This window comes from Nelumbo nucifera, chromosome 7 (genome assembly GCF_055504915.1).
Source record: "Nelumbo nucifera cultivar China Antique chromosome 7, China Antique-T2T, whole genome shotgun sequence".
Taxonomy (NCBI): domain Eukaryota; kingdom Viridiplantae; phylum Streptophyta; class Magnoliopsida; order Proteales; family Nelumbonaceae; genus Nelumbo; species Nelumbo nucifera.
Genome location: NC_142655.1, coordinates 24,370,243 through 24,397,151, shown reverse-complemented (window position 1 = coordinate 24,397,151; position 26,909 = coordinate 24,370,243). Strand labels below are relative to the sequence as shown.

Here is a 26,909-nt window from a genome sequence, read left to right as displayed (position 1 = left end):
ACAATATTTAACGAAAATTCCTGAAATCTCAAAATAACCATCTTACAGTAAAAAATATGGCTTTAATGGCAACTAAAGCAAAGCTCCAACCCTCCCAAACAGTCAAACAGGCCCCTAGATTCCTTATATGCATGAAATGGGATATTAAATGATTTTTGTTTTGATGTTTTAGCATTTAATGGGAGCAGTTCTTTGCAATTGCTGCACTCAGTTTGCATCACTCCCATCACCAAAAAAAAAGTTTGCATCACTCTGCGGACATAGCTAGAGCTTGATGTACCAGATCTTATCCAAGGACAAAATTGTTAAGGTGATGGTGACGGAGCATAGAAGAGAAGGGTTGTTTAATTAGGAAGGGGATTAATTTGGGCACATCATTTTTTTTTATTATCTACAATATAAAAAGGATTTTCATTAAAAGTTATGTTTAAGGTTATGTTTTCTCACTCCCCCTTACTTTGTTTTGAAAATCTATACAAAGTTTATAAAGGTTTTTTTTACCTTTTCTTACTTTTTTCTTCAAACCAAACACAACCTAAGATTAATTAAGGGGGAGTGATTTGAGTCTCTCTCATATATATATATATATATATATATATATATTTTAAGTAAAAGAACAAACAAACACTGATTGAAATGACAAAAAGCCAATACATAGGAATGTACTCCTCCATAAAAAAGTGGGATTTGTTTAGACTTTTTCTTTTGTTATTTTCAACTGTAGAACCTAGTTTATCTGAAATTACTGAAATGATTTTTGATGTCCCTTACCCACTTGCCAAATTATACATCAAGTCTCCCAAACAAGAGGTTATTTTGGTCAAAAGGGCCCTTTTGATAACTGCTGAATTGGCTGAATTCAATTCCTTTTTCGATTTCTTTATTCATAAATATTTTATTACGTGATTATCTTATCCATTAAAATACAAATTAAGAAGTAATTCTATTGCTAAGTGCGGAGTTATCAAATGGCCCTGAAACCCACATATATGTTTTGACCAAAACTCCCATTGCATATGCCATCATTCATTAATTTATGTCCTCAGGTGATAGAGACCTCACATAACAAGGTTTAAATTAAAGAATGACTGAACTTTTCATCAGACCTGAATATTTAACTGTCGTTAATTAAAAACCCAGAAAGAGTGGATTAGAATGTGGTTCAAGCATCATTCATCAGAAATGCTCATTTCTTTATTTTCAGAATAATCCATAAAAATCAAATTTTCTTTTTTCCATTTAAAAAAATGTTGACACAGCTAAGCCTTTTTCTCTATCTTCTTCCTATGACTCAATAATTTATTATGATATCTATATATTATATATAAAACCAAATTGTACACTATTTTGCACCCAAAATCCCATATATTAAGGGTCCGTTTGTGGGAATAGAGGTTTGGAATGAGAACTAATGCCATTTGATTGGATGAATTCAGCATTCTGTTTTGGAATGACATTTTTTGAGGGAATGGCCGTTCTCTCCCCTCTTTTGGGAATGAGAGTCCCATTTTGGCTAATTTCGATTCTGATTCTAATTCTTGTTTAAACCAAATATACAGAAAATAAATTATTCCAATTCTGATTCTAATTACAAATCAAACAGATTCTATATTCCTTTGTTTCTTTAACACCGGCAAACAGAAGCCAGGTTTTAGAGGTTCCATGGTGGGCATGAAGTCTCAACAACATGAACCCAACCCAATACGCAATTTAGGGCATATGCTACGAGCTTGAGCTATTCCATGTCTTAGACCATCTTCATGATTTTAGTGTAAGAAATTTTGAGAAAGCAAAAAAAGGAAAGAATAAAGAAATATTGTTGTGGGTACGTCTCAGGGCTGCTATTATAAAGAAAGTATTACTATGAGTACGTCTGAGGTTCCAGGTTTTAAAAGGGAGACAAAAGTCCACTTAAGTGGGGATGGGCCATGCAAAGGCCTGAGCATATAAATAGAGGCCAAGAACTTGGGTTTATTTTATGATAAAAAAATGGGTATTTGGCATTTGGGTTCCATTTCGGTTGTCCCAGTCCCACTGCAAATGTGCTGATTCCATGAATAACAACCGAAGAACAATGGTGGTTCTTTAGATTCAGATCGGATCTTGCTGCAAGTAAGTGTTTTATTTTTATATGGTGGTGGGGGGAGGTGTTAGAATATAGGTGGATTAACTTGCAGTGGTTGATCAATTCTTCTTGGGAAGACTTCGTGGTGGTGTGATTAATAGCTTAAGAGTTTCATTGGCCTCTTCTTTGCAGAATAGTTGTTGGGTTTTTTGTGTTTCCATCAGGAATGTTGATATTTGTTTCATGCAAGATGTTTTGAAGATTTTTTCTTATTTTTTCATTTTTTTCTGTTTTTTCTCTCTGGGTACTGCTGCTAAAATTTGATGTTATGTTTGTCTTTTTTTCCTCTTCTGTGTATTGGTTTAATTTTGGTTGGTTTCTGGCCATGCTCTTTCTTTTGGGGGGAAATGTGATCTCCTTTTCCATCTTAATTCTTGAAGTACGAGGGTGTTGGAACCTGTAATTTTTAGTTTCTGCTTTTGTTTTTGGTTTGAGTTTTAGGAATGGGGTTGGTGGGTTTTAAGGTATGAAGGGGTGTCGATCGAGGTTGCAAGCTGGGTTTAACCGTTCTATATTGAAAAGATGAAATCTTTTAAGCCATTTTAAGGCCTTTTATTGATCTGTTTCTTTTTTGTTTTTGTTTTTTTTTTTTTTGGTTTTTCAGGAAAATCTTATAGAAAAGAGGAAACTTCCTTTTAGCTCATTTCAGAGGATAATAAAAGTTAACCCATTTGACATATTTTGTGGGCTTTTTCAGGTTTCTATTTGTTCGCTTGAGTTTGGTGGATTTCTTAACAGTAACGACGTGAAAAAAAAATTGTTGCCCATACTAGGGTTTTAGGGTTTTTGCATCTTGGGTTTGGTTTATGGGATGACGAATTTATGGTGAAAGGTTGGTGAATGGGGATTCAAACAATGGGGTCTCAAGGTGGTGGTGGTGCTGGACAACAATCCCAGTCCCAGCCGTTGGCTCGGCAAAGCTCGTTGTATAGCCTAACACTTGATGAAGTTCAGAACCAATTGGGGGATTTGGGGAAACCACTGAGCAGTATGAATCTCGATGAGCTTCTTAAGAATGTCTGGACGGCCGAAGCAAACCAGGGGATGGGGATAGATGTGGAGGGTTCTGCCTCAGTCAGCCAACTTGCTTCTGCATCTGCTCTACAACGTCAGGCAAGCCTGACATTGACGAGGGCTCTGAGCAAGAAGACAGTAGATGAGGTATGGAGAGATATCCAACAAGGGCAGAAGAAGAATAATGAAGAACAAAAAGCTCAGGAAAGACAGCCTACTCTTGGTGAGATGACATTAGAAGACTTCTTGGTTAAAGCAGGGGTTGTTGCTGAAGCTTCAGATAAGCAAAATGCAGGTGCTGTTATGGGAGTTGACCCAGGTGCAGCTCCCCCACAAAGTTTCCCACAGCAAGCTCAGTGGTTGCAGTACCCACTCCCTCCAATGCAACAGCAGCAGCAGCAACAACAACAGCCTCAACATCCGCCGCAAAATATGATGGGGGTTTACATGCCAGGCCATCCGGTTCCACAGCCACTTCCCATTGGTGCAATCCCTGTTCTGGATACAGGATACCCTGACAATCAATTAGCTATGCCATCCCCCTTGATGGGGACACTGTCAGATACACAGACACCTGGAAGGAAACGGGTTGCTCCTGGAGATGTGATTGAGAAAACTGTTGAGAGGAGGCAGAAGAGAATGATCAAGAACAGGGAGTCTGCAGCCCGGTCACGAGCTAGGAAGCAGGTGGATCTTCTGTTTATCTTGTTAAAATTAGTGGTCTACTGATTTTATTTCTTTTGAGCGTGCCCTTAAAAGAATCTTGCTATGGGCAGGCATACACCAATGAGCTTGAGAACAAGGTTTCACGTCTAGAAGAGGAGAATGAAAGGCTTAAAAAACAGAAGGTAAAATCCCTGTGCCAGTGGATGATAAATTTTGGTTGAAAGGTATTATTTGGTAGGAAAGGATAATTTTCCCTTGTTTTTCATATTGTAGTTCATTTAAAGTTTTAAATTAATAAGTAGAATTTGTTCTAGTATGTTTTTCATTTCAACTTAATATAAAATACAGAAGTAGGAGAAAAGGAAACCTGAAAGGTGTGCCTTGTATGCCTGTTCAATAGAAAGATTGCAAAAACTGTTGGTCTTTTGTGTTTCCCTTCAAGTCAGTTATATTTTCTGAGGTTAATATGCATAAAATTACTTTCTCAAAAATGAAAAAAAAGCATAATATCCCAAGATGGTAGTATTTGGATAAATACATAAAAGGGCCATTACCCAATGTTGGCCCCCAGCTATATGGGGTATTGGGAGGGGTGGGCTGGAGATGGACTTTATCTTCGGCAATTTTCTTTTCGTTTCTTTCTTTTTTTTTTCTTTTTTTTTTTGGGTACAAAGAGGATGCACTCACTCTTGAATTGGCATTCTCATGCTTGTTAGCCTGAGATTCTACCATTAAACCTAGCAATATTTTGATAAATAAGTATTTCTTTTAATACCTTTCCTGTGTGCCTCTCCATTTTTATGAATTATTTATGTTAGACATGATTTATCAACAGCACTGTTTCATCAATTAGGAGTTTGTTTGCTTCTTCACTTTCTTTTGAAGTTTGCTAATGAAAGAAGGGAAATCAAATGGCTAATTATGGGGATTGACATCCAATTTCAGTGGGTGAAAAGAACAGCGAATGTGTTTGCAGATGCTTTGACAAAGCAGGGGGTGGGAAGGGATCAATTGTATTGGGCTGTATTGTGCGCTCTTATGTTACTCTCTTGGAGAGGATTAAGCCATTTTAGCTCTCTCTGGATTGCTGTATCTAATCTTTTATGAATTTAATGAATTTCTGTTATTGATAAAAAAAAGTTTGTTTGCTTCTTCAGAGATTACTTGTGTTTTTACTTTCTTTCCTTGTTTTTATTTGTTCTTTTGTTTGGAGGGGGGGGGGTAAGATCCTTTTTTTTGGATGGTGCCAACTGGCTCAGTTGGTAAGTTTCTGGCTGGTTGTAGTGGAGACTTGGGATCAAATCCCCCTGTGGTGTAGGACCAGCTCAATTCTAGTCCTTAGATAATGTTGAATGGTCTTCTTGGTCAGAGTTTTATGGTTGTTGATGGCTGTAATGGCTTCTTGAAGGAATAAGAGAGAAAATAGGGAAAGAAAGAAGAGAGAAAATACCTGGAATCACTCACAGGGTGCCTAGAATCACTCTAGGGCATGGGAACACTCGCCATAGCTAGCATAAGCTAAAGAAAACTCAATATGTTTCATTGCCTTTGTGTAAAACGTCCATACATATTTAGACTCTAAACTCAAAATAATCCTAGGGGTCAAACTGTTAGACTCATAATAGTCTTAGGAGTCAAAGTGTTAGACTTAATAATCCTAGTAAGACTCAAACTAAGCTGTCATATCCTATTTCAATTCAAAGAAGACTCAATACCTCTAATCCTACTTATGCAATGACTCTGAAATTTTAAACATAAATAAACTATAACTAGACAAATTAAACCCTATAATTGGACCCCACAGAAAATTGCAAAATGACAAAAATACCCCTACTGTCCAAAAATACAGAAATGCATAAAATTTCATAAAATTCCAATTTTTCCTCTTCAGCTCCTGCATCACCCTGTCACCAAGGTTTGGGGAGGGGGGGGGGTGTATAGATAGGGGGATGGTTTCCCCTGTTTTGTGGTGCCATGAAATAAAAAAAAGTGCTTTTTAATCCCTTTCAAGTTTCAACTCCAGGTATATATCATATAGACATATCACTTGCTGATTGATAAGTAACGTGCACATATATGGACTCTCTGATAATGCCTCCTTGAAAATTTTTTTTTTTTCTTATGTTTCTTATTTCAATCCATATTATACTGAGGCTAATAGTAATTTTATATGGTTGAGCTTCAATGAACTATGGTTTTACACCAATGCTTTTTCTTTTTAAGGTAGTAAATAAAATAGTTCTCAATATTATAATCAAAGATGTCCCATCATCATCATCATCAAATCCTCATTCAAACTGCTTGGTAAAAAGAATCTTCAATTATGATGTTTATACTCAGCCAATATCATCTAGTTCTTCCAGTACTGCTAGATGTTCAACATATCTTATTTTCTTGTGATGAATAGCATAAAAAATTAAGGAAACAATAGGGGAGATACACCCATTGAGATTGTTAGCCTCAGCTTTCTAGAAAGTTATGGCATTAACACAAATACAATGTAAAAATCCATTCTAAACAGAGTAATCCGTTACTGAAACTAAAAACAACCCTCTAATTCTCCCACATAAGATTTATAGTGTAGGCCAAAAATTCTTGGTAAGCTCCTTCTTTTTCAAGATGATCTGCCATGCTGTTTGCTGCTCTTTGTACCCACTGTATATTCAGCTAGATATTTCTTGTGAACCATTTGATTTTTTTTTTTTAATTCCTGAATTCCCACAAAACTTTCTTTGTTTTCAGTGACCAACTTATCACAAATTTTGAATCTCTTTCAACTATTAGCTTTTCCACCTCCAATTCCATAGCTTTTTACACCCCACACACAACTGCCTACAGCTCTTCCCTTGTGGAGTTCCCATCCCTAATCGGTCCTGAAAACATTGCATGTATCTCTCCTTTTTCATTCCTTAAAACCCCTTTAAATCCTGAAGGTTCCGGGTTGCCAAAACTGCTGCCAATGAAAAATTGGTTTAATAAAACCTGGTTCCAGAAGAGATCCTTACTGCCCTTTGCTTTTTTGTTGAGGACCCAACCACTGCCCCCTAATTCCTCATCACATCAACTGTAAAGTCGGAATTGCCTCCCTGTTTTTTCACCATATTTTAAATGATATCTTCCTTCTATCCTCGAAGACATGATTGTTTCTTTCCCACATCCTTATTTTGTACATCCCCAATTATTTTTCTCCTTTCTTGTCTACGGTAACAAAACAATACCAAACATTGGAGATATAGCCTTGCTAATATCTTGAAAATTTTAAAATGTCACTGGTATTTTGGTTCTAGGCCATTAAGTTTTAATACTTGATGATGTTTAGAAAAATATCATCAAAATGAATTCCCTGATGGGGCAAAAGTTTCCTGAATCTTAAAATCCCTTTATTTTTCTCTTTTTCATTTTTATGATTTGTTTTAGTTTTAGACCAAGATTAAACTCTTTCTGGATATCTGGATCATTGTATTGAGTTGATGTTAAAGCCATTTGAAACCATAGATGCACCTGATTTCTTCTCCTATTTCTTTTTATTTTTTTAATAGGCAAAAACCCAGATCAGACTGGATAATCTGGACCACAATATAGAACCTGTACCCAGCTGTATCAACTATATTATGACAGCCCTAGCACTAAAGGACTGTGACTTGGGGAGGCTACTCCCAGTACAATACTCAACTGGAATTCGGATATGAACTCATTTGCTTGTCTCAAGTCAAACTCAAGACCTGCTGCATCAGAAGTAGGAGCCGTGACCACCTGTGCAAGGCGGACTGGCCTCCTATTTCTTGTTATTGTTTCCAAATCATTCCTTATCACAAAATCCAGTTTGTGTCAGCACCATTACATGTAAAGCCAGTATATTGGGAAGTTCACAACCAAAATTATCAATGGTTCAAATTGTAATTGGGTTTTCATAAAATTGTAAAGGGGGCTGGATGTACCTCAGGATTTGAAGTTTTGAACATAGAAGGAAGACATACACTATAGATGCATGATTTTTGATAATAAATGTAAGGAAATTTTTTTTAAAAGAAAAGTAATGGAATGGATGTTGAGATAAAACCCCATCCAATGATTATGAAAAAAGTAAAATAAAAAACCAACAACCAAAAACATTTAAAATTTTGCTGTCACCTCAAGAGTCAAGAGTTGACTGAACACATGATCTGAATGAAACTCTCCAGATGTCTTAAATTCTAGATGCACTAGAATTCAGTCCAAGATCATATTTCTTATTTCTGTGCATAATCTTTCATGGCTCTATTTCTTTCCATGTGCTCCAATAAACTGCAATAGGCACTGTAGAGAACACTGATGTGGGCCCCACGGCTGTGGTCCCCACTGTGTTTGTATGACAGCATGCGTAACCTATGTTAGTCATGTCAGTGTTAGTTGGTAGTTATCTTAGACAGCTTGTTATTTCAGTCTTTTATTTGCCATGTAAGTATTAAGGGCAGTTCTGTCCTTTCCTATATTTAGTGAACATAACCTATAAATATTAAGAGAGTGGTGGCAGCAGACTCATTCAATCTGTCCCTCCTTTCAAAACCCTTGTGCACTTCTGCTTCTTCTCCTTTCTTCTTCCTCTTCCTTCTATTTTTCTCAATCCGAAATCAGTTGGGATTCAAGACTGATTGTAGTCTTGATCGACTACTTGGTATCAGAGCCTATCTAGGGTTTCTCATGTGAGTCTAGTCCAGCCGACCACATGAGAACTATCTAGGGCTGGAAGCTTACAAAGGACTGTTCGTTGGCTGATTCTTGGAGGTTACCAGAAAAGTTTAGCAGCTGTTCGAAGATGTCGTGGCTTGCAGAGTGTTTTGGTAATCAGGAAGAATCAGAGGAGGTTAGGGTTCAGGCCACGATTGAAGGTAACGATCAGAATTCTCTGGGTAAGTCTTTATTTTTCCCTTGAGATTGCTATCAGTCAAGATAGGTTGGACCTATCTAGGAGGAGCGACCGAACCCTCCTATTTTCTCTCAGAGGTGATCAGTTTTTTTTAGGGTTTGTCATTAACCTATGGCTAGACTTGACTGTGAATTCTCTTGGAAAGTGCGGTTGAGCACTGTTTATGTTCTCACAAGGGTCTTCCTAACCCTACGATTGAAACCCTAATTCTACTTCAGCTCTACAAAGTGCTTTCTAAGTGAGTTTCAGACCTGGTTTTGGCTTCCGAGCCTGTTTTGAGAGTGAGAACTGTTATCAGACTGCATATATTCTGATTGCCGATTGGTTTCAGATCAGATCTGAATTGATTTCATATAGTTTTCTGATTGTGATCGATTGCTTTAGTGCTGTTTTCTAGTGTGGAAACCCTAATAGTTCTTAACTACTGATTCTTGACCAAGAATGGAGTTCAAAAATCAGGGAGGTGTGTTTGGGAACAACAGTTCTGGTAGTATGTCTGAGACTGCGTTTCAGATTACAACCGTGAGATTTGATGGATCCAATTACTTGGAATGGGCCCAATCAGCCATGATGGCTATTGGGGGAAGGGGAAAACTTAGCTATCTATTGGGAGATGTGAAAGAACCTCCCAAGGAGGACCCAATGTATACCAAGTGGGTTCAGGAGTACTACTTGGTTATGACATGGCTGTGCAACTCTATGTAGCCACATATCAACCGAAATTACTTGTGGGCAAAGACAACCAAGGAGATATGGGATGTCATGAAAGAGACCTACTCCCATCCCCTTAATATTGCTAGGGCCTATGAAATAAAGTGTGAAGTGAATAACCTTAAACAAGGAGAGAAACCAATCTCTGTGTATTTCTCTACACTGAAATCACTGTGGCATGAAATTGACCATCTGGAGACTCTTGAGTGGGAAAGTCCAAAAGATGCACAGACCCATAGAAAGTAAGTTGAGACCAATAGGGTGTTTGAATTTCTGGCTGGCCTGAATTCAGATTATGACATTGTGAGACAACAAATACTGACAAGAGACAGTGTGACCCTTTCTCAAGCATACTCCCTAGTGCATAGTGAAGAGACCAGGAGGAAGGTTATGATGCAACATCAGCCCTTTCCCCCAGCCCTGGCAGCAGTTAAACCTAAGTCTGGGGGTGATACAAAAAGATACATGAAGAAGGAAGATAAACGGGATCTGGTATGTGAACATTGCAAGAAACCCAAGCATACGAAAGATACATGTTGGAAGCTCCACCCTCATTTAGTCCCAGCAAAACTGAGGATTAAAAGGGGTAATGCTCATATGGCTGTGACTGATTCTGCATCCTCGTCAGGCACAAAAGGCACACCCCTAGATACCTTAGCTGCTGTTCAGGCTGCCCTGATACAGATGGAAAAGGAGGTTGGGAATTCGGCCCAGTCATCTCAGTCACCATCAGCCTCTGCCACATCTGCATTTGCTCATTCAGGTACCCGGGCCTCAGCCTACCATGCTTCAGCTCCAGGTAATACTGAACACTGTTGGGTAATAGACTCAGGAGCATCTGACTATATGACTAGCTTGCCATCATTGTTCACTACTTATCACTTGTCTTCTGGTAGAGATAAAGTATCCATTGCTGATGGCTCTCTTGTTCCCATTTCTAGCAAGGGTGACATCAAGTTATCTGATACTATCTCTTTATCCTCTGTCTTGCATGTTCCTAAACTTGATACTAATTTTCTTTCAGTCAGTAGTATTACCAAACATCGAAACTGTTCAGTAACATTTTTCCCTGACCGATGTGTTTTTCAGGACTTGGAGACGAGGAAGGTGATTGGGACTGGCCGTGAGACGAATGGAATCTACCTGGTTGGAGAGAGTCCTCATTGGAAAGAGTCAGTGGATAAGAAGTCTTTTGTTTCTCAGTGTGTGAGTTCGGTTATGTTTTGGCATAATCGATTAAATCATTTATCTTTTCGGTCTTTGAAGAGTTTGTTTCCTACTTTATTTGAGTCTGTTGAGATGTCAAATTTGAGATGTGAGAGTTGTGAGCTTGCCAAACCTTGTAGAACATCTTATTCCTTGAGTAATAAAAGAAGTAATAATTCTTTTGATATTGTGCATACCGATGTTTGGGGGCCATATCACCTCCCTTCTATGGGTGGGTACAGGTATTTTCTGTTGTTTGTTGATGACCATACCCGTTTTTTTTTTGTCTACCTTATGCATTCTCGAGATGAGGTTCCCGCTCTGACCCAAAACTTTCATCAGATGATTTTAGCCCAGTTTGGGGTCAAAATCAAAGTCCTCAGATCTGATAATGCAAAAGAATACTTTGCTAAGCCACTGGCCTCTTATCTACTTGATCATGAGGTTATTCACCAGAGCACTTGCCCTCATACACCATAGCAGAATGGGGTTGCTGAGAGGAAGAATAGGCACATTTTGGAGGTGGCTAGAAGCATTATGTTTACCTCCAATGTGCCTATCCGTTTTTGGGGTGATGCTATCCTCACGACAGTGTATCTCATTAATCGGGTTCCTTCACGGGTTCTTGATATGAAGCCTCTGTTTACCCTTCTCTACCCAGACGAGGAGTTGTTTACTGTTCCTCTTAAAACCTTTGGGTGCACCTGTTTTGTTCAGCTTCTTGGACCTCATCATTCCAAATTTGACCATAGCGCCTCCAAATGCCTTTTTCTCGGTTATGCACAAACTCAAAAGGGTTATTGCTGCTATGATTCTGTTTCAGGGAGGAGATTTGTCTCGACGGATGTCACATTCTTTGAGGAGGCACCCTATTATCCTAGGGTCTCCTCAGGGGGAGAGTAGTGAGAATGCGAATTTGGGTCTTTTTCCTCAGGGGGAGTGCAGTGAGAGTGGAGTTAACTCATCTAAGGTTGTTCTTTTACCCATTCCATTGAGTGATGAAGGCTGTACTGGTGAGGGTTGTCAGAGGGATTAGGAGTTGAAAGTCTACCACAGGCGATGTAGGCAGGTTGATCTCGGTCATCAGCAGTCCAGGCCAGCCCCAACTCCTTCTGCGGATCCAGATCCAGGTGCTACAGTCCCAAGGCCCACTGAGATACCTTCCACTATTGCTACTTCCTCTCCTTTTTCGGATGACCTTGACCTCCCTATTGCGGTCCGTAAAGGGAAATGGCACTGCACCACATCCACAGCTCACTGCATTTCCCAGTTTCTATCCTATGATCGCCTGTCTCCCTCTTACAGGTCCTATCTCACTTCCATTACTGATATCCCTATCCCCAGAACAGTGCAAGAAGCCTTATCAGTTCCAGAGTGGAAAGATGCAATGAAAGTTGAAATGGATGCCCTTTTGAAAAATAATACTTGGGAGCTAGTTGACCTACCCAAAGGAAAGAAACCAGTTGAATGTAGATGGGTATTCACTGTGAAATATAATGCTGATGGCTCCATTGAAAGGTACAAAGCCCAGTTGGTTGCAAAAGGGTTCACTCAGACTTATGGTATAGACTACTTGGAGACCTTTGCCCCAATAGCCAAGATGACCACTATTCGAGTTCTATTAGCCCTTGTAGCAAGTTATTCTTGGCCCTTGTTCCAGATGGACGATAAAATTGCTTTTCTGAATGGAGACTTACAGGAAGAGGTCTACATGCAGTTGCCCCCTGGATTCTATGATACAAAGACAGGTAAGAAGGTTTGCCGACTGAATAAGGCATTGTATGGATTAAAGCAGTCCCCTAGAGCTTGGTTTTATAGATTCAGACTAGCCCTTGGAAAATTCGGTTATGTACAAGCCCAATCAGATCATACACTGTTCATTAAAAGGGTGGACTTTTCTTTGATCCTGCTTGCTGTATATGTGGATGATATTGTAGTGACAGGGAATAATAGTAGGGAGATTGAGTCCCTCAAACAACTCCTTCATCAAGAGTTTGAGGTGAAAGATCTTGGTGCACTGCAATATTTTCTGGGTATTGAGGTTGCTAGATCTAAACAGGGGATCTTTATCTCTAAGAGGAAATATGTTCTATATCTGTTGGCGGAAACTGGAAAGTTAGGTGTCAAGCCTGCCGATACACCCATTGAACAGAATCACAAGATTAGTGCAGAGGGTGGGGAGCCTCTTGAAGACAAAGTTCTGTTCCAACGGTTGGTTGGAAAGCTCCTATATCTCTGCCTCACTCGGCCAGATATCAGTTATGCAGTCAGTGTTGTCAGTCAGTACATGCATTCCCCTAGAACTACTCATCTTCTTGCAGCAGGGAGAATATTAGCATACTTGAAGAGATGCCCAGGTAGAGGTATACTGTTCAAGAACAATAATCACATAAAGGTGGAGGTCTATACAGATGCTGATTGGGCTGGGAGTGCTGATGACAGGAGGTCTACCTCTGGATATTGTGCCCTTGTGGGAGGTAACCTTGTCTCTTGGAGGAGTAAGAAACAAAGTGTTGTTTCCCACTCTAGTGCCGAAGCTGAATACGGGTCAATGGCTAACGGAGTGGCTGAAATCCTATGGCTGAAATCACTACTTGAAGAGTTGGGTATTGATTATGAGAAGCCCTTGATGCTGTATTGTGATAATCAGGCGACTATTAATATAGCTCACAATCCGGTGCAGCATGACAGAACTAAGCATATCAAAGTTGATCGACATTTTGTCAGAGAGAGGGTCTCATCACAGGAAGTGTGTCTCCCGCATATCACCTCCAACATGCAGCTCGCAGATCTTCTCACCAAGGCTATACCAAGGAAGAAGTTAGAGGCAGACCTATTCAAGTTGAGAATGATAAATATCTATTCCCAACTTGAGGGGGAGTGTAGAGAAAACTGATGTGGGCCCCACGGCTGTGGTCCCACTGTGTTCGTATGACAGCATGTGTAACCTTTGTTAGTCATGTCAGTGTTAGTTGGTAGTTATCTTAGACAGCTTGTTATTTCAGATTGTTATTTATTTCAGTCTTTTATTTGTTTTATTTGCCATGTAAGTATTAAGGGCAGTTCTGGCCTTTCCTATATTTAGTGAACATAACTTATAAATATTAAGAGAGTGGTGGCGGCAGACTCATTCAATCTGTCCCTCCTTTCAAAACCCTTGTGCACTTCTGCTTCTTCTCCTTTCTTCTTCCTCTTCCTTCTATTTTTCTCAATCTGAAATCAGTTGGGATTCAAGACTGATTGTAGTCTTGATCGACTACTGGCACACAACTACAGAATATATTTTACCTTCTTACTTGTAGAATAGGCCATAAAGAAAAATTCTCATTAGGATTCCTTGTCTACCATAGATATCTTCTAAATGCAGTGAAGAAAACCAGCAAAGAAACTTGGCTATACTGCATGAAATAAAATGATGCGTAACATCTTTGTTATGAGCCCAGATCTCCTGTAAGCAAAAATTCTGCTCACATAGCATCCAACTGCACATTTGGAATGTCTCCTGTACATTTATTTTAAATCATGGAGAGATGTTCCCAATGTGATGCCAGATTCCAATGCTTTCACAGTGTGTACAGAGTTTTTGCTTGCGGAGAATCCCATTGCCTTTGTCAATGCTGTTGCACATATAATATAAAATACACTAGTCAAATGAAACCTCTTTTCTCTCTTTTTATTAAAATTTTTTCTTTTCTATTTATTACCAAAAAAACCCTCCTCTTCATATGATCAATTGTAAGAATATCATGAGACTTATAAAAAAAAAAGAACATCATCATGAGCAACCATCCAAGTAAAAGCTTCCACCCTTAGTGGAATTAGATTACCCCAAATAGGAGCAAAATGCTCCACTTGGTAACGAATAACTGCATTGTAAAAAGATTTTACATTAAAACGTTCACATTTGCATTACTACCACCATCTTTCATCTGAATCTTCAGGAGACAGATTTTCTTCTTCAGGCTTAAGAGAAAAATGCATTTCCTATTTTTCTATCCAAATCTTTTAGAACTTGGACACCAAATCACCTCACTGTTTTTGATTTTCAAAATACTTGATAGACCAGGAATTCAGTCGACAACCAATAACTTCTTTCAACTCTAAGAGGTGTTGCTGAGGAAGATGAATCCCTATTGCTCTTGGATAAGTTGGCTTCCAGGCCTGTTACTGCTTCAAAACACTTAAAAATCTTTTTTAGATTGACAAGATGCTGATTATTTCCCTTCAGGAAGATAATAATATTGTCTGCATACTAAAGATGAGTGACATTAGATACTCTCTTCCCACCAAGAAACCTCTAACCAGGTTCAGATTTGTAGCTTTCGCCGAAAAGGCATCCAAAATATTTGCTATCAAAGTGAACAGGAGAGAGGAGAGAGGGCAACCCTGCCTTAGTCCTCTAGAAGAAACCCAGGGGAGAGCCATTAAATAGAATAGTGAACCAAGCTGAACTGATGCACCCTTTCATCCACTTAATCCATCTATCACCAAAACATTTAACCTTCAGAATTTGCCACAAGCAATTCCAATCAACCCTTTAATATGCCTTATCATGATCAAGCTTGCACACCACCCATCTCAAGCCTTGTCTTCTTCTTTCCTTGACCACTTCATTTGTAATTAAGATATTATCAATAAGCTACCTTCCCAATAAAAGCACTTTGACTGTTGGCAACTATCTCACCCAACACAGATTTTAATCTATTTGCATACACTGGCTAACATTTTATGGAGACTGCCAAGTAAACTGATGGGTCTAAGATCATTAACTTCTAGGACTATCTTTTTCTGGAATTATTTTGATGAAACCTGAAAGTGGCATTGTTCTTAATATTGATTTTTCCTGCACTGGTCAAAAAAAATATTGATTTTGCCTGCTCTGTGGAAGTCTTTGAAAACTTCAATTGGATCCCCTTTAATGATGTCCTAGCATTCACGGAAGAAAGTTAGGGAGAAGCTGCCAGGGCCAGGGGCTTTGTCCTCATCAAAAGAAAAAACTATTTCTGTTGATCAAAACAAGAGTAAACTGCTTCCTTAATCTCCATTCCACTAACTCAGCTTCCAAACCAGCCCTCTTGTCCTCCAAGAGGATAGGTCCATTCCAAACTGTCTAAAGAAGGTCTCCAGCTTCTGTTCCTAGAATAAAGCATCTTATAAAAATAGAGAATTTCCTTGATCATCTCTTAATTCTCCACCTCCACCCCATTAATTATCAACTTAGAAATGTGATTTTTCCTGTTTCTGCCTTTAGCATGTTTGCAGAAGAAATGAGTGTTTTTGTCCCCTTCCTTGATCTGTTTCACCCTGGATCTCTGTATCTAATAGATCTCTTCCCACCATATTAATTGCTCCCATTCCATTCTTTCTACTTCCCTTTCTTGAATGTCATCATTATCCAAAGTCCCTTCTTGATCTTTTTCATCAAGCTGAGTTATCTCCTCTAAGATTCTGTCTTTCTCCAAATCAAAAGCCTTGTATTTCTCTTCGCTCCAGTTCTTCAGTTTGCCTTTGAGGAACTATAATTTTTTTTCCAAATTTAAATCCTGCCCACCTATTTGGGTTGCTTTCGATCAGCCAATTCTCCACTTTCTTTTTGAAGTTTTGATGGAAAACCCAAAACTTCTCAAATTGAAAAGGGGACTTGGACCTCTGAATTTGGGCTGTCACCTGAATAAATTGGAGAAAGTGCTTCTTCCATTCCAGAGAAACAAGAAAACTGTCCAATCTACAACAAATTGCCTCCTCTTGAAGATTTAACCTCCCACCATTAGATTTCTCATGCACAAAACAGACAACATTGAAATCACCACCAATGCATTAAGGGATTTGGTGAGGACAACCAATAGTTTCCAATTCCATCCAAATTCCTCTCTTTGTCTTGGATTATTTGCAGTGATTTAAAAGGCGCGCCTAGGCGCACAGGGCCATAGGCGAGGCGCATTTCAGGGTATGCGCCTTGCCTAGGTCCTAGGCGCAGCCCTTTCAAAAGGCGCACACCTGGTGTGCCTAGGCGTGCGCCTGATGCGCCTTACGCCTCAGCCCAGGCGTGCACCTTTTGAAAATTTGTTCATTCATTCATCCTAATAAAATGTCTTCTTAAAAAGCAATTAAAACTATAAAATCATTATTTTTTGTGTGAAAACTAAGATTTTAAGACTAACGTGGACTTGTTTGGGCTTGCCTTGAGGGGCATGGCACAAAGGCAGCTCGTAGAATCAGGAATTTAATATGTTTTACATTACATTAGCTACGTGAAGTAATGCAATTGAGTGAAAAAGGAGATTAGAGGTTTTAAATGCTTGAAAATGTCTTATATGTTTGATTTTATTTTTAAATTTTCATTTGAATATGCTTTACATCTTATGTTTATGTATTTTAATTTTAGATTATAGGTTTTTTAAAACATTATTTTAAAATTTAAGTTTATATTTTTTATTAATATTATGTTTAATATTTTTTGAATTTTCTGACTCTTTTTTTAGCACTTTTTTTTTTTTTTATAATTTTGCACCTTGCTTCAAAAAGGTGCGTGCTTCGCCTTGCACCTTGCGCCTTGCGCCTCAGGCGCAAACTGACCCCTGCGCCTTTTTTGTGCCTTGTGCTTTTAAAACACTGGATTATTTGGTCCATAAACTCTTTTAAAAACCTGGGTGAAGCCATCTGACCTATTGGAGAAAAAAATAGGGATGGAGTATCAGCCTCAGTCAGTTTCCATTACCTTGCCCTTACCTGTACACCAGGAGCCATACCTCAACCAATCAAATAGCTGTTTAGGCCTTCCTCATTAATGCCCTTCACAACGAGAGATATACCATTTAAAAACAAGTGCATTTCCTTAATAAGCACTTGCAGTTTGTCTAATTATCATTAAATGCTTTAGTGAGGTCATTTCAATGCACCTCCCAATCCATTAAACCACTATCCTGTATTTCTGGTCAATATCCTTGTGTCACTTTCTCGTGGCATGATTAAGGATAACTGTCAGAACAAAAGGTAGCTAATTGTGCCCTATCCCATGTAGATTTGATTCATTATTCACTGGATCTTTTTCGTATGAAGCCATGCACATGCACACTCATTTGGATACTGATACTTCAATCTGATAAAGCAGACTTGGGAGGAGGCTATATATGTATAATTCCCATGTACATAGAGGACAAGAAAGCACCAAGGCGATAGCTAAGTCTCAGACTCCATAGCTGTACTCTTCTATTGCCCATCTCCCACCTCTTCCTAGATATCCTCTACCTTTTTTCCCCTGAACAGACGTAGAAAATGACTCTTATGGGTGGTAATAAATAATATGTTTCAGTGAACTCCAACTATGCTTCATTCAATCTCCATAGGTTTCACTAAGGTTGAAATCTCATCACAGACTTGGCCTATAAATAAAATGGTTATAACTCTCTTTAAACTCATTGGGTTTTCAAAATCTTGGTACAGTTGAGAGAAACCTAGTAACCTATCTAATGAAACCAAAATCAAGCACAAGAAACAAATTTTGACTGAAAAGAACAGGGAAGTTATTGCAACTTTGACCTTTCAAGTTCTAAAATCTAAGACTTTCTAAGATACTATGACCCTTTAAGATGATTAAATCTACTCCTTTTGACATAAACATGCTAGAAAATATGTTTGAGAAGACTCACTGACCAAAATTACAATCAGTAAAAAATTACATAATGGTCATTTTACAAGGTCCCAGGAGAAATTGATCTCTTTATCTTCTGTTTTTGCATCATCCTCTCGACTGGTTGTTAACTTTTTTCTTTTTCTTTTCCTTTTTTCTTTTTTAATATGTTAATTGATAATTAGGCAATTGGGAACATTGTTTTAGAGTGTGTCTAGGCTTGCAAGCAAGATTCGTTTTGTTGGGTGTGCCTCACCTTGCTTCTTGCAATCTTTTGGAGAGTTGACCTTGAATTTGATGTGCAAGGTTGTACCTATGATGTTTGGATTTTAAACTGTTTAGCCTCTGTAGTAGTTAAACGTAAAAGGCCCCAACCTTAGTGTTAATACCAATATCATAGTTTTCAAGGCACCAAGGCAAGGCTAGGCGACAGGGGGCACCTTGTCACCTAGTCGCTTAGGTGATGGATTTTTTTTTAAAGTAAAAACATATATCCTAGGGTAGTTCCCTAGGTTCCATAACCATATTTCCTTAATAATTATCCATAAGAAAATTATAAATTTCAAGTTAAAGTCTAGAAAATCAACATACTCATGAGAAGAAGTGTTGATTAGACAAAAATTTAAGTTCTTCCTTATTGGTTCAGATTTTGAAGTCTTTGAGGGTTCAATACAGTGGTTAGCAATGTCTGTTGAATAAACCCTAACAAATAAGAAAATAATAAAAAGAAATTAGTATATAAACACGCAAAATGATTATTTTAGTTTAGTAATGTCTATTTTATAATTATAATCTAAAAAATTTAAGAATATAATAGTATTTTATAGCATCATATACAAAACTGCTTGGCGATTAGGCGAGGTGAGCCTCCAAGGGTGCCTTGTCGCCTAGGCGTCGCCTTCACCACTATGATCAATATGCTCTATTTAATTGAGATAATATTTTTTTAAAATATTTTATTTCTTTATATTCATAACATTTGAAATTATAAGACAATTATAAGATCAGCATTGCTATATGGGATAGGGTGCTTGATAATCATGATTCATGGAACAAGATGTTCAAAAAAGGAATGTAGCTGAGATGAGGATGTTGTGATAGATGAATACCAAGACTAAAAATGATATAATTAGAAATGAGTGCACTATAAAGGACTCGGGAGTGGCTCTGATTAGTGACAAGATGAGGAGAAGTCAACTGATGCAGGATAAAAGAAACCAAAACTGGAAGTTCTGTATTCTTTAACATTAGGAGTATTTGGGTAAACTTTACATGTCTGGGGGGTTTGACCTTAGATTTTGATTTGTTAGTCATAGTTCTATTTTGTTTAAAGTTTCAGAATCATTGGTTTTGTAGTTTAGGAGTTGTTGAGGTTTCCTATGATAATGGCAATTTTGTAATTTTTTAGTTCTTGCAGCCACTCTATAGTTTCTTTATGTGTGTATTTTAAGTGCAAAAACAATATGGATAAATGGAGATTATTTGAGTTCTTTCATCTTATGCTAAGGGTGGTGAGTGATTCCATGCCTTAAAAGTGATTCTAGGCACCCTGTTAAATGATTTCAATTTGTTTTTCTTTTCTTTTTTTATCAATGATTTCAATTCTCTCTTCTTTCTCTGATAATTTATTTTACAGCCGGCCATTACAGCCATCAATATCCATGAATTCTTCATCAAAAGGCATTCATTGAACATTCCCAAAGGATAAGAACTGATCTATGTATTTGTTCCTTTATTTTCCATCAAAATCTGAAAATTTTCCTAGCATCTTTGCCCTATTGTGCCAAATCATCTTTGTTGCTTCTATATTTTGTTACCCTAGATCTTTATAACCTTCATCTTACCAAATCCCACCTCAAAATTCCATGTAGAACTCAAGATTCCATACTTTGGCTCAAAAACTGTGATAAAATGGTTGCAAAAAGGGGAAGGAGTGACCTGGCAGCTGAAGAGTGATTTCAGAAGGTTCAAATTGGATGTCAAGAAATATGTCTATTCAGGTGGGTTGGGTTAGGAGATCGGCCAACAGCTTGGCTGATAGCTTAGCAAAGCAAGGGGTTCAAAGAACAGATATGTTTTGGGCACATTTGTAATTCTGTCTTGGGTCAGCTTCTATGCTGATTTCTTTGTAACTTCTTGTATATTAAAGCATCTTAGTTAATGAAAATTTTCAGAGTTATTGATAAAAAAAAAGATTCCATACTTTGGCTATTCTTTACAAACTGGGTTTGACTATGATACTGGAAAGACATCATACTGGAAATAACTTGTAACCAATCAACCGGTATCATAAAAGTGGTAACCAATCAGATATTATTTATCAAAATTCACCTGGGGGGTTGATTGGTCAAATTTCTTCTGGTGTCGTGGGAGGCGTACGCCTGGAGGTGCGCTTCCAGGCGAGGCTCTCCCAAAACGCCTGAGGCATATGCCAGAGGCGCTGACACCTCTGAAGCGTACACCTCAGGTGCAAGAGGCGTACACCTCTTGTGCTTTTTTCATGAGGTGTGCTAGATGTGTATGCCTCATGCGCCTCATGCACATTTGATATAAAAAGACAAAAGAAAAAAGAAAAAAAAAAGGAAAGGAAAGGATAAGAAAGGGAAGGGAAAGAAAAAGAAAGAGAAGAAAAAAAGAGAAAAGGATAGAAAAGGAAAGGAAAGGGAAGGGAAGAAAAGACAAGGGGAAAGAAAGTGGTTTGCCCCTTGCCCCTTCGGCTTCGCCCCCCAGACCCCCCGCCCCCTTTTCAATGTAGCCCAATTTGTTTTTTTGAGTTAGGGGGGTCTTGCTCCGCCTTCGCTTCAACAAAAACCCCCCTTTCAACTAATGTTATGCATCTTTATTCTTCTTAATATAAAAGATTTTTATTAAAAATAAAGAAAAAATGAGATCCCCTCTTACTCTTCATCCTCCTCCTAACCCCCTTCCTCTTAAAGAGGCTTACGCCTCTTGCATTCTGAACTATGCCTCACGCCTCTAGGTAGTGGAACGCCTCGCGTCACGCCTCTGCATTTTAAAACATTGTTTCTAACAGCATAGATTTTTTTTGATGAATGTCTAACAGCATAGATTTTCCTTACATCCTTTTTGCAAGACATAATCTAAACCCTACTAATGCAGACAAGGATCCAAGAAAAAAATCCATGGAGAAATATTACCAATTTTAGAATTTTGGTGATGGTGATAGGAATGTTGGCATTTTTCTGAGCTTTTAAATTTATTTTCTAGTTGCAGGCGTCTTTAGGAATGGAGTTGAGTTTTAATCTTTTGGAAATTTATTATTTTTAGTAAAACTCGAAGTTATTATTTATAGTAAATTCTAGTTGTGACCGGTGGGTGTATCATGGCAAGCAGATCATCATTGTTTTCATCATCCAAGCCCTTGTCCCAATTATATGGGGTTGGTTACATGAGTCCTGTTTTTCCATTCCGTTCTGTTTATTGTCATATCCATTGTTAAATTATGATCACTAGAATCATTTCTTACTACTTTGACTCGTGCCCTTTTCGGTCTGCCCCTAGCCCTTCTAGTCCTATCAACTTATAACAGATCACTTCTTCTTACAGGTGCTGTAGGTGATCTTCTATGCATGTGACCAAACCATCTTAATCTTCTTTTTCTCATTTTCTCACCTATTGGAGCCACTCTTAAGTTCCTTCGAATGACTTCATTTCTGACACTATCCTTTATAGCTTTTCCACTCATCCATCTCAGCATACAAATTTCTGCCACACCCATTTCTTGTGGTCAGCAGATCTGGACTTAATTTTAGTAGGATTATTAAAGTGTTATCAAACTGCCAGTGTGAACATGTCTTACACTGCTAGTCCCTAGCCTAGATAAAGGAGGAGATTGTGTTAGGTTGGCAACTGTCTATAAAGCTTTGCCAAACTCTTATGAAGATGGGTCCTGAGTTAATTGTTACTAGAGTTATTTTAGGAGTTAGATTCTGTGTTTGAGTGTCTCTATAGATTGCCTATGCTGTCATAGTTTGAAGTAATTAGAAGTTGTTTTGGGTCGATTTGAGTCCAAATTGGAGGTTATAAAGGGACTTCTGAGTTCTTCTGTTGAGTCTATAAGTAGAGTCGTTGTAATTGACAAAAGAAGAGTTGATTTGATCAAATATGCTTCACTGACATGTGGGTATATGACGGTTAGTTTCAAATTAACTTACTTTTTTTTGATGAATTTCAAATTAACTTATTTTCAAGACAAGTTTATGTTGTGCAATACTGTTATTTGATGGTATGCAAGTTGTCAGTATCTTAAGAAGCATCTATGGAACACACCTTGAGCTTTAGGCTGTGTTTGGTTGCAATGCAAATCAATTTGCACCGCTGTAAAGCTATGGCAATGCAAATGATTTGAGTGTAAATTCTGGCCTATTTTTGTTTCAAAATTTAGTTTATTTTGTTCGATTGCAGTACAAATGAAGTAAATTAAGACCTGGAGCAGAATAAAATAAAACCCAAAACAAAATTAAATGAGAATTTGCATTTTTTTTTTTCATTTGCACTCCAATGCATTTGTACTAGTGCAAATAAATTTACACCGAAACCAAACACAGCCTTAAGGAAAATGGCACTGAGTCTCAACCCTGAAGCTGCCTAAACATACAAGGAATATGCCTGACAGGCTCACACATCGAAAACTTGGGATCCTTGTATAAGGAAAATGTGTTTCACATTATAATTAAAGAGGTTCTCATCACTAGGCTGTTAAAGACAATTCTAAGTTTTCCTTATCTGCTTGTGTATGCACTATTTGTTTAATTATTTAGAGTTTGTTTACATGTATTTCATGTTTTATTTTATATTATGAACTTTCTAATAATGCATTTTGTTTTTTTATCTTGTCTGAAGTAAATTTATATAATGGTCAATTTGTCTGTGCACTAAATACAATCTTAATTCATGGTTTTATTGAATGTATGAAGGTTTAAGTGTCATGCCAAAAAGCTTATTACCTCTCGTTGGAAGATAATGCCACCTTGCCATGCTTTCAAGTTTTAAAACGTTTTTTTTTTATCAGCAACGAGAAAAAAGTTTCATTCATTAATTAGAAAAAAAAAGAAAATACGACAAGAAGTCATGATTACAATCAAAAAGAAATCAAATAGCATCTGCTATCCCACCTGGCCCTTGCATTTTACAACACTTGACATCATAGCCCAAAAAAACTGTTATCTATGAACTCCTTACTTTGCCAAACCATCAGCCCAAAAAAACTGTACCTAATGAACCTCAATCTGCATATCCTTTGAAAACCATTTAAAACGCTTAATTTCATTTCTGAAACACCAAACTGTCTTTGTCCCATCTAATAACCAACAGTTGTTGCTTTCATCTCTGCCCTTACTGAATCACCTTCACCTATCGGTTATAAATACATTGCAAGAATACATCCATTCTCATCTCTTATTACTTCCCCAACTCCACTCCAGATGGCCTGGTGTTGCTCACACTGCTCCCATGAAAATTTAACTTCCACCGACCTCTGCCTGGTTCTGTCCATTCTTTAACAATTTTTTGTTGTTTGGAAGAAGTTGCAACTGTCCCCCATCCCAATTATTGATTATGTCATTCAACGTAAATTCTGCAAACAATTCCACTATCCTCACCTAATGTGCAACTCTTATTGTGTTCCTTTCCTCCCACAAGGTCCATATTACAGCAGCCCTTGTGCACTTCCCCATTAACCGTCTTCTTCTGTTTGAGCACCTCATTGAGGAAGCATCAAACAATCTACCAAAGCTTGTAGGAGTCCACCTCCAAAAAGGGGCAGTAAACCAATTCCAAATACAACAAACCAACGAAGAGGATATATGTATGTGGTAGGCAATCTCACCATTCAATTTACACATGGTACACCAGTTAGGGGAAAGAGGCCACCCAGGTCTCCTTTTCTTTTTTGCAATAAATCACAAGTATTGATGCTTCCATGGAAGACTTCCTAACAAAAGACTACTTTAGGTGGAATAGGGCCTACCTAACTTCCTTCACAGGAAAGACTCAACGGAGGAGTTAGTCAAGACCAATGAATTGAAGAATGATGCACAAGAAAAACTTCCCTCGGGATTTGGAGCCCAAAGACGTTTGTTCCCCTTAGAATTATCAATAACGACCCCTTCCAGCAAGTTCAGGAGGCAAGAAACAGAATGGATTTCAGACTCTCGTAGATTTCTTCTAAAGCCCAAATTCCAGTCAAATCCAAAGGGTGAGGAAGAAGGGATTACAAGTCAGATATGTGTTTAACTTTTAAGGTTAGAGATAGAAAGAAAGAGAGAAACAAATCTTTCAAAGGAGATTCCCCAATCCATAAATCTTTCAACTTTTAAAACATTGGTACAGGCAAGGTTGGTCTAACGTTAACTTTTATTCACACCATATCAGATGGCTTATTGTAATTGCATTTTTATGTTTGATGATAAAAACATAAAGAGAATACAAAGGAGGATGACCAGCAATCACCCAAAAGGAAAAGAGACAACTTCACCTCCAAAGACTGCTCAAATTGTTGTAGTAGTCATCAACTAGGTTAATTTAAAATAGTTTGGTCAGAAATGTAGCATCTGATATATACAGTCTCTGAATCAATCTGAACTAAACAAATCATAATCATCATATATCAATTTTCTTGTTTCTCTCAGTTTATTGAACTTTTACTTCTTTAGTATCAGCTTTGAATGCCCGGGTCCTTGTCTCACCGCTTACTGGGTACTCATAGTTAAAGAAATAGTAAATTTGACATAATATGTTACCGTCTTGCATTACATGACCTTCAATAAAGGGAATTCCAAGTTTCTATTGTGCAATGCTGAAGGGTGATGTTATCCTGGAAAAATGAAATGTTCTTAATTTTCTCTATTGCTTGCCATTGTTAGACCCCAGATTCACAAATCGTTCTGCTTTCCTGCAGGAACTGGAAAAGATATTGCCATGTGCACCACCTCCTGAACCAAAGTATCAGCTTCGAAGAACGAGCTCAGCACCTTTCTGATGTGTTTATATGGAAGTTTTGTAGAGTTGCATGGGTGGTTTTCATCAATTAAGATGCTGGGTAACTTCTATGTCTCAATCTCTCAAAATGATGTTGTAAGCCGGTCGAGTGCCTTGGAAGTTTTCTCCCCAGAGCTACTTGTTGCTTCTGCTGCCTGCTCTTACTGTTGGTTTCTCCCACCCTAGGCCATTGGCTGTATGTACATTTATGTTCACCTGTTTTGGTATTTAAAAAGCACCCTAGTTTTGCATGTTGAATATTTAAATTCTCTTAAAAATCATAATCATGATTCTATCAGTTTCAGCCATGGGCTCTATTTGGGTGAAGTTGCCTGTGAATCTTAATGTCTGTCTAATCACTCTATCCTGACATGTTTGTGTTAACCCAGTTAATGTTTAAATCAAGCATTTAGTGATCATCATGGCACTGTTCGAGTTATTCGCGATAATAGTTAAGGTCATTACATGAAGAATAGCTCGCTGTTCCCAGAAATTTCTTGTTGGACATGCTACGGATGATGAAGATCCGTCTCTATGATTCATACTGGATTTAAAGCCCGTTTGCGTGTTAAATTTCTAAGCTGCCATGTAGATGACTGAACTATTGTGTCTACAGATTTCTGGGTAAAAAGCAGTATGAGCATGTGCTCTGTGATAGCCATGACCCATTAACAGATGCTTCACCATGTGACTGCCACTAGCATCCGGAATTTCGAAAGTCATTCATTTATTTGTTCATTGTCTTCTCTGGGTCAATCTTCCGGAACTCAACTCTGATCGAATTCTTGATAGAAAAGCATGCCAGCATTATGTGCCTTGCTTCAATTGTTGCAGAAAAAGGAACCCTTTCTCGAAGTGAACCGATTCTCCAGATGCCCCAAATCCCTCGACACCTTTGCTGGAATTCCATCGCCTGTGACAAGAGTGGCACCTCGCAGTTGAGATTTGCTGCTCGCACTGCTGTAAGCAGCTACATAACCAATCACGAGTGAATGCGCCAGTGTTCCATATACATGAAATCCACGCTCAAGTGATATCGGGATTTGGCATCGGTGCTGTGCATGTCTGAGTTATAGGCACCATTTTCTCGTTATTTTTTGTTTGGAAGCAGTGCTGCCACATATGCTGTTTTCTGGGAAAATTTAATTGGTTTTGTTTGGTATCAATGCTATAGAACCGTTTTCAGCATTTGTCATATTATCCAACGTCTAAGATGATGCCATGTCATTGTTCCGTTGGCAGCAATGGGCTTTTTTTTGAGAAAATATTGAATTTGGTGTTTCTTCATCACATTTTCCCGATTTTTAAGGCATGGTCTAAAGTAACGTTTTTTTTATTTAGAAAAATGGTACAAACAAAAGGCCATTTTCTGAAGCACTGTTTTTCTGATGTGGTGCCTACATGGCACCAATTGATAGGAATGGCAATGGGGCAGGGATCATATTCCCCATTCCCAACCCTAACCCCTACCAGAGATAAAAGTTGTACATCCTTGATCCTTGATAGAGATGGGTTTACAAGGAACCGCATTCTTAAAATTTGTTAATTAATAGTATTTTTTTTGAAAAATAAATTTATCTAAAATAAAAGAAAGTTTTAAAATATAAATAATATTCTAAATTTGTTTTAATATATATACATATATATATTCA

At 38.0% G+C, this 26,909-nt stretch overlaps 1 protein-coding gene across 2 annotated transcripts; it reads left to right on the top strand.

Moving 5' to 3' along the window:
- Positions 1–1,868: 1,868 nt before the first annotated feature.
- On the top strand, positions 1,869–25,677 carry AREB3 (ABA-responsive element binding protein 3). 2 transcript variants are annotated; one of them, XM_088891402.1, is made up of 5 exons: positions 1,869–2,112; positions 2,823–3,826; positions 3,916–3,987; positions 10,512–10,594; positions 25,178–25,677. In XM_088891402.1, the coding sequence occupies exons 2-5, from the start codon at positions 2,966–2,968 to the stop codon at positions 25,308–25,310; spliced, it is 1,149 nt and encodes a 382-aa protein (XP_088747528.1). In that variant the 5' UTR covers positions 1,869–2,112; positions 2,823–2,965; the 3' UTR covers positions 25,311–25,677. The 2 variants fall into 2 exon arrangements, with proteins under 2 accessions (XP_088747528.1, XP_010251669.1); XM_010253367.3 differs by lacking the exon at positions 10,512–10,594 and having other exon boundaries at positions 1,879–2,112.
- The last annotated feature ends 1,232 nt before the right edge of the window (positions 25,678–26,909 follow it).

What these genes read in the sequence shown, in the direction of transcription:
- AREB3 (XM_088891402.1), top strand. Translation starts at nt 2,966, where the DNA reads ATGGGGATTCAAACAATGGGGTCTCAAGGTGGTGGTGGTGCTGGACAA. An exon ending in AAAGGCTTAAAAAACAGAAG is followed by an intron (nt 3,988 to 10,511) that starts GTAAAATCCCTG and finishes TGTGTTTTTCAG; the next exon opens with GACTTGGAGACGAGGAAGGT. An exon ending in GAGAGTCCTCATTGGAAAGA is followed by an intron (nt 10,595 to 25,177) that starts GTCAGTGGATAA and finishes GCTTTCCTGCAG; the next exon opens with GAACTGGAAAAGATATTGCC.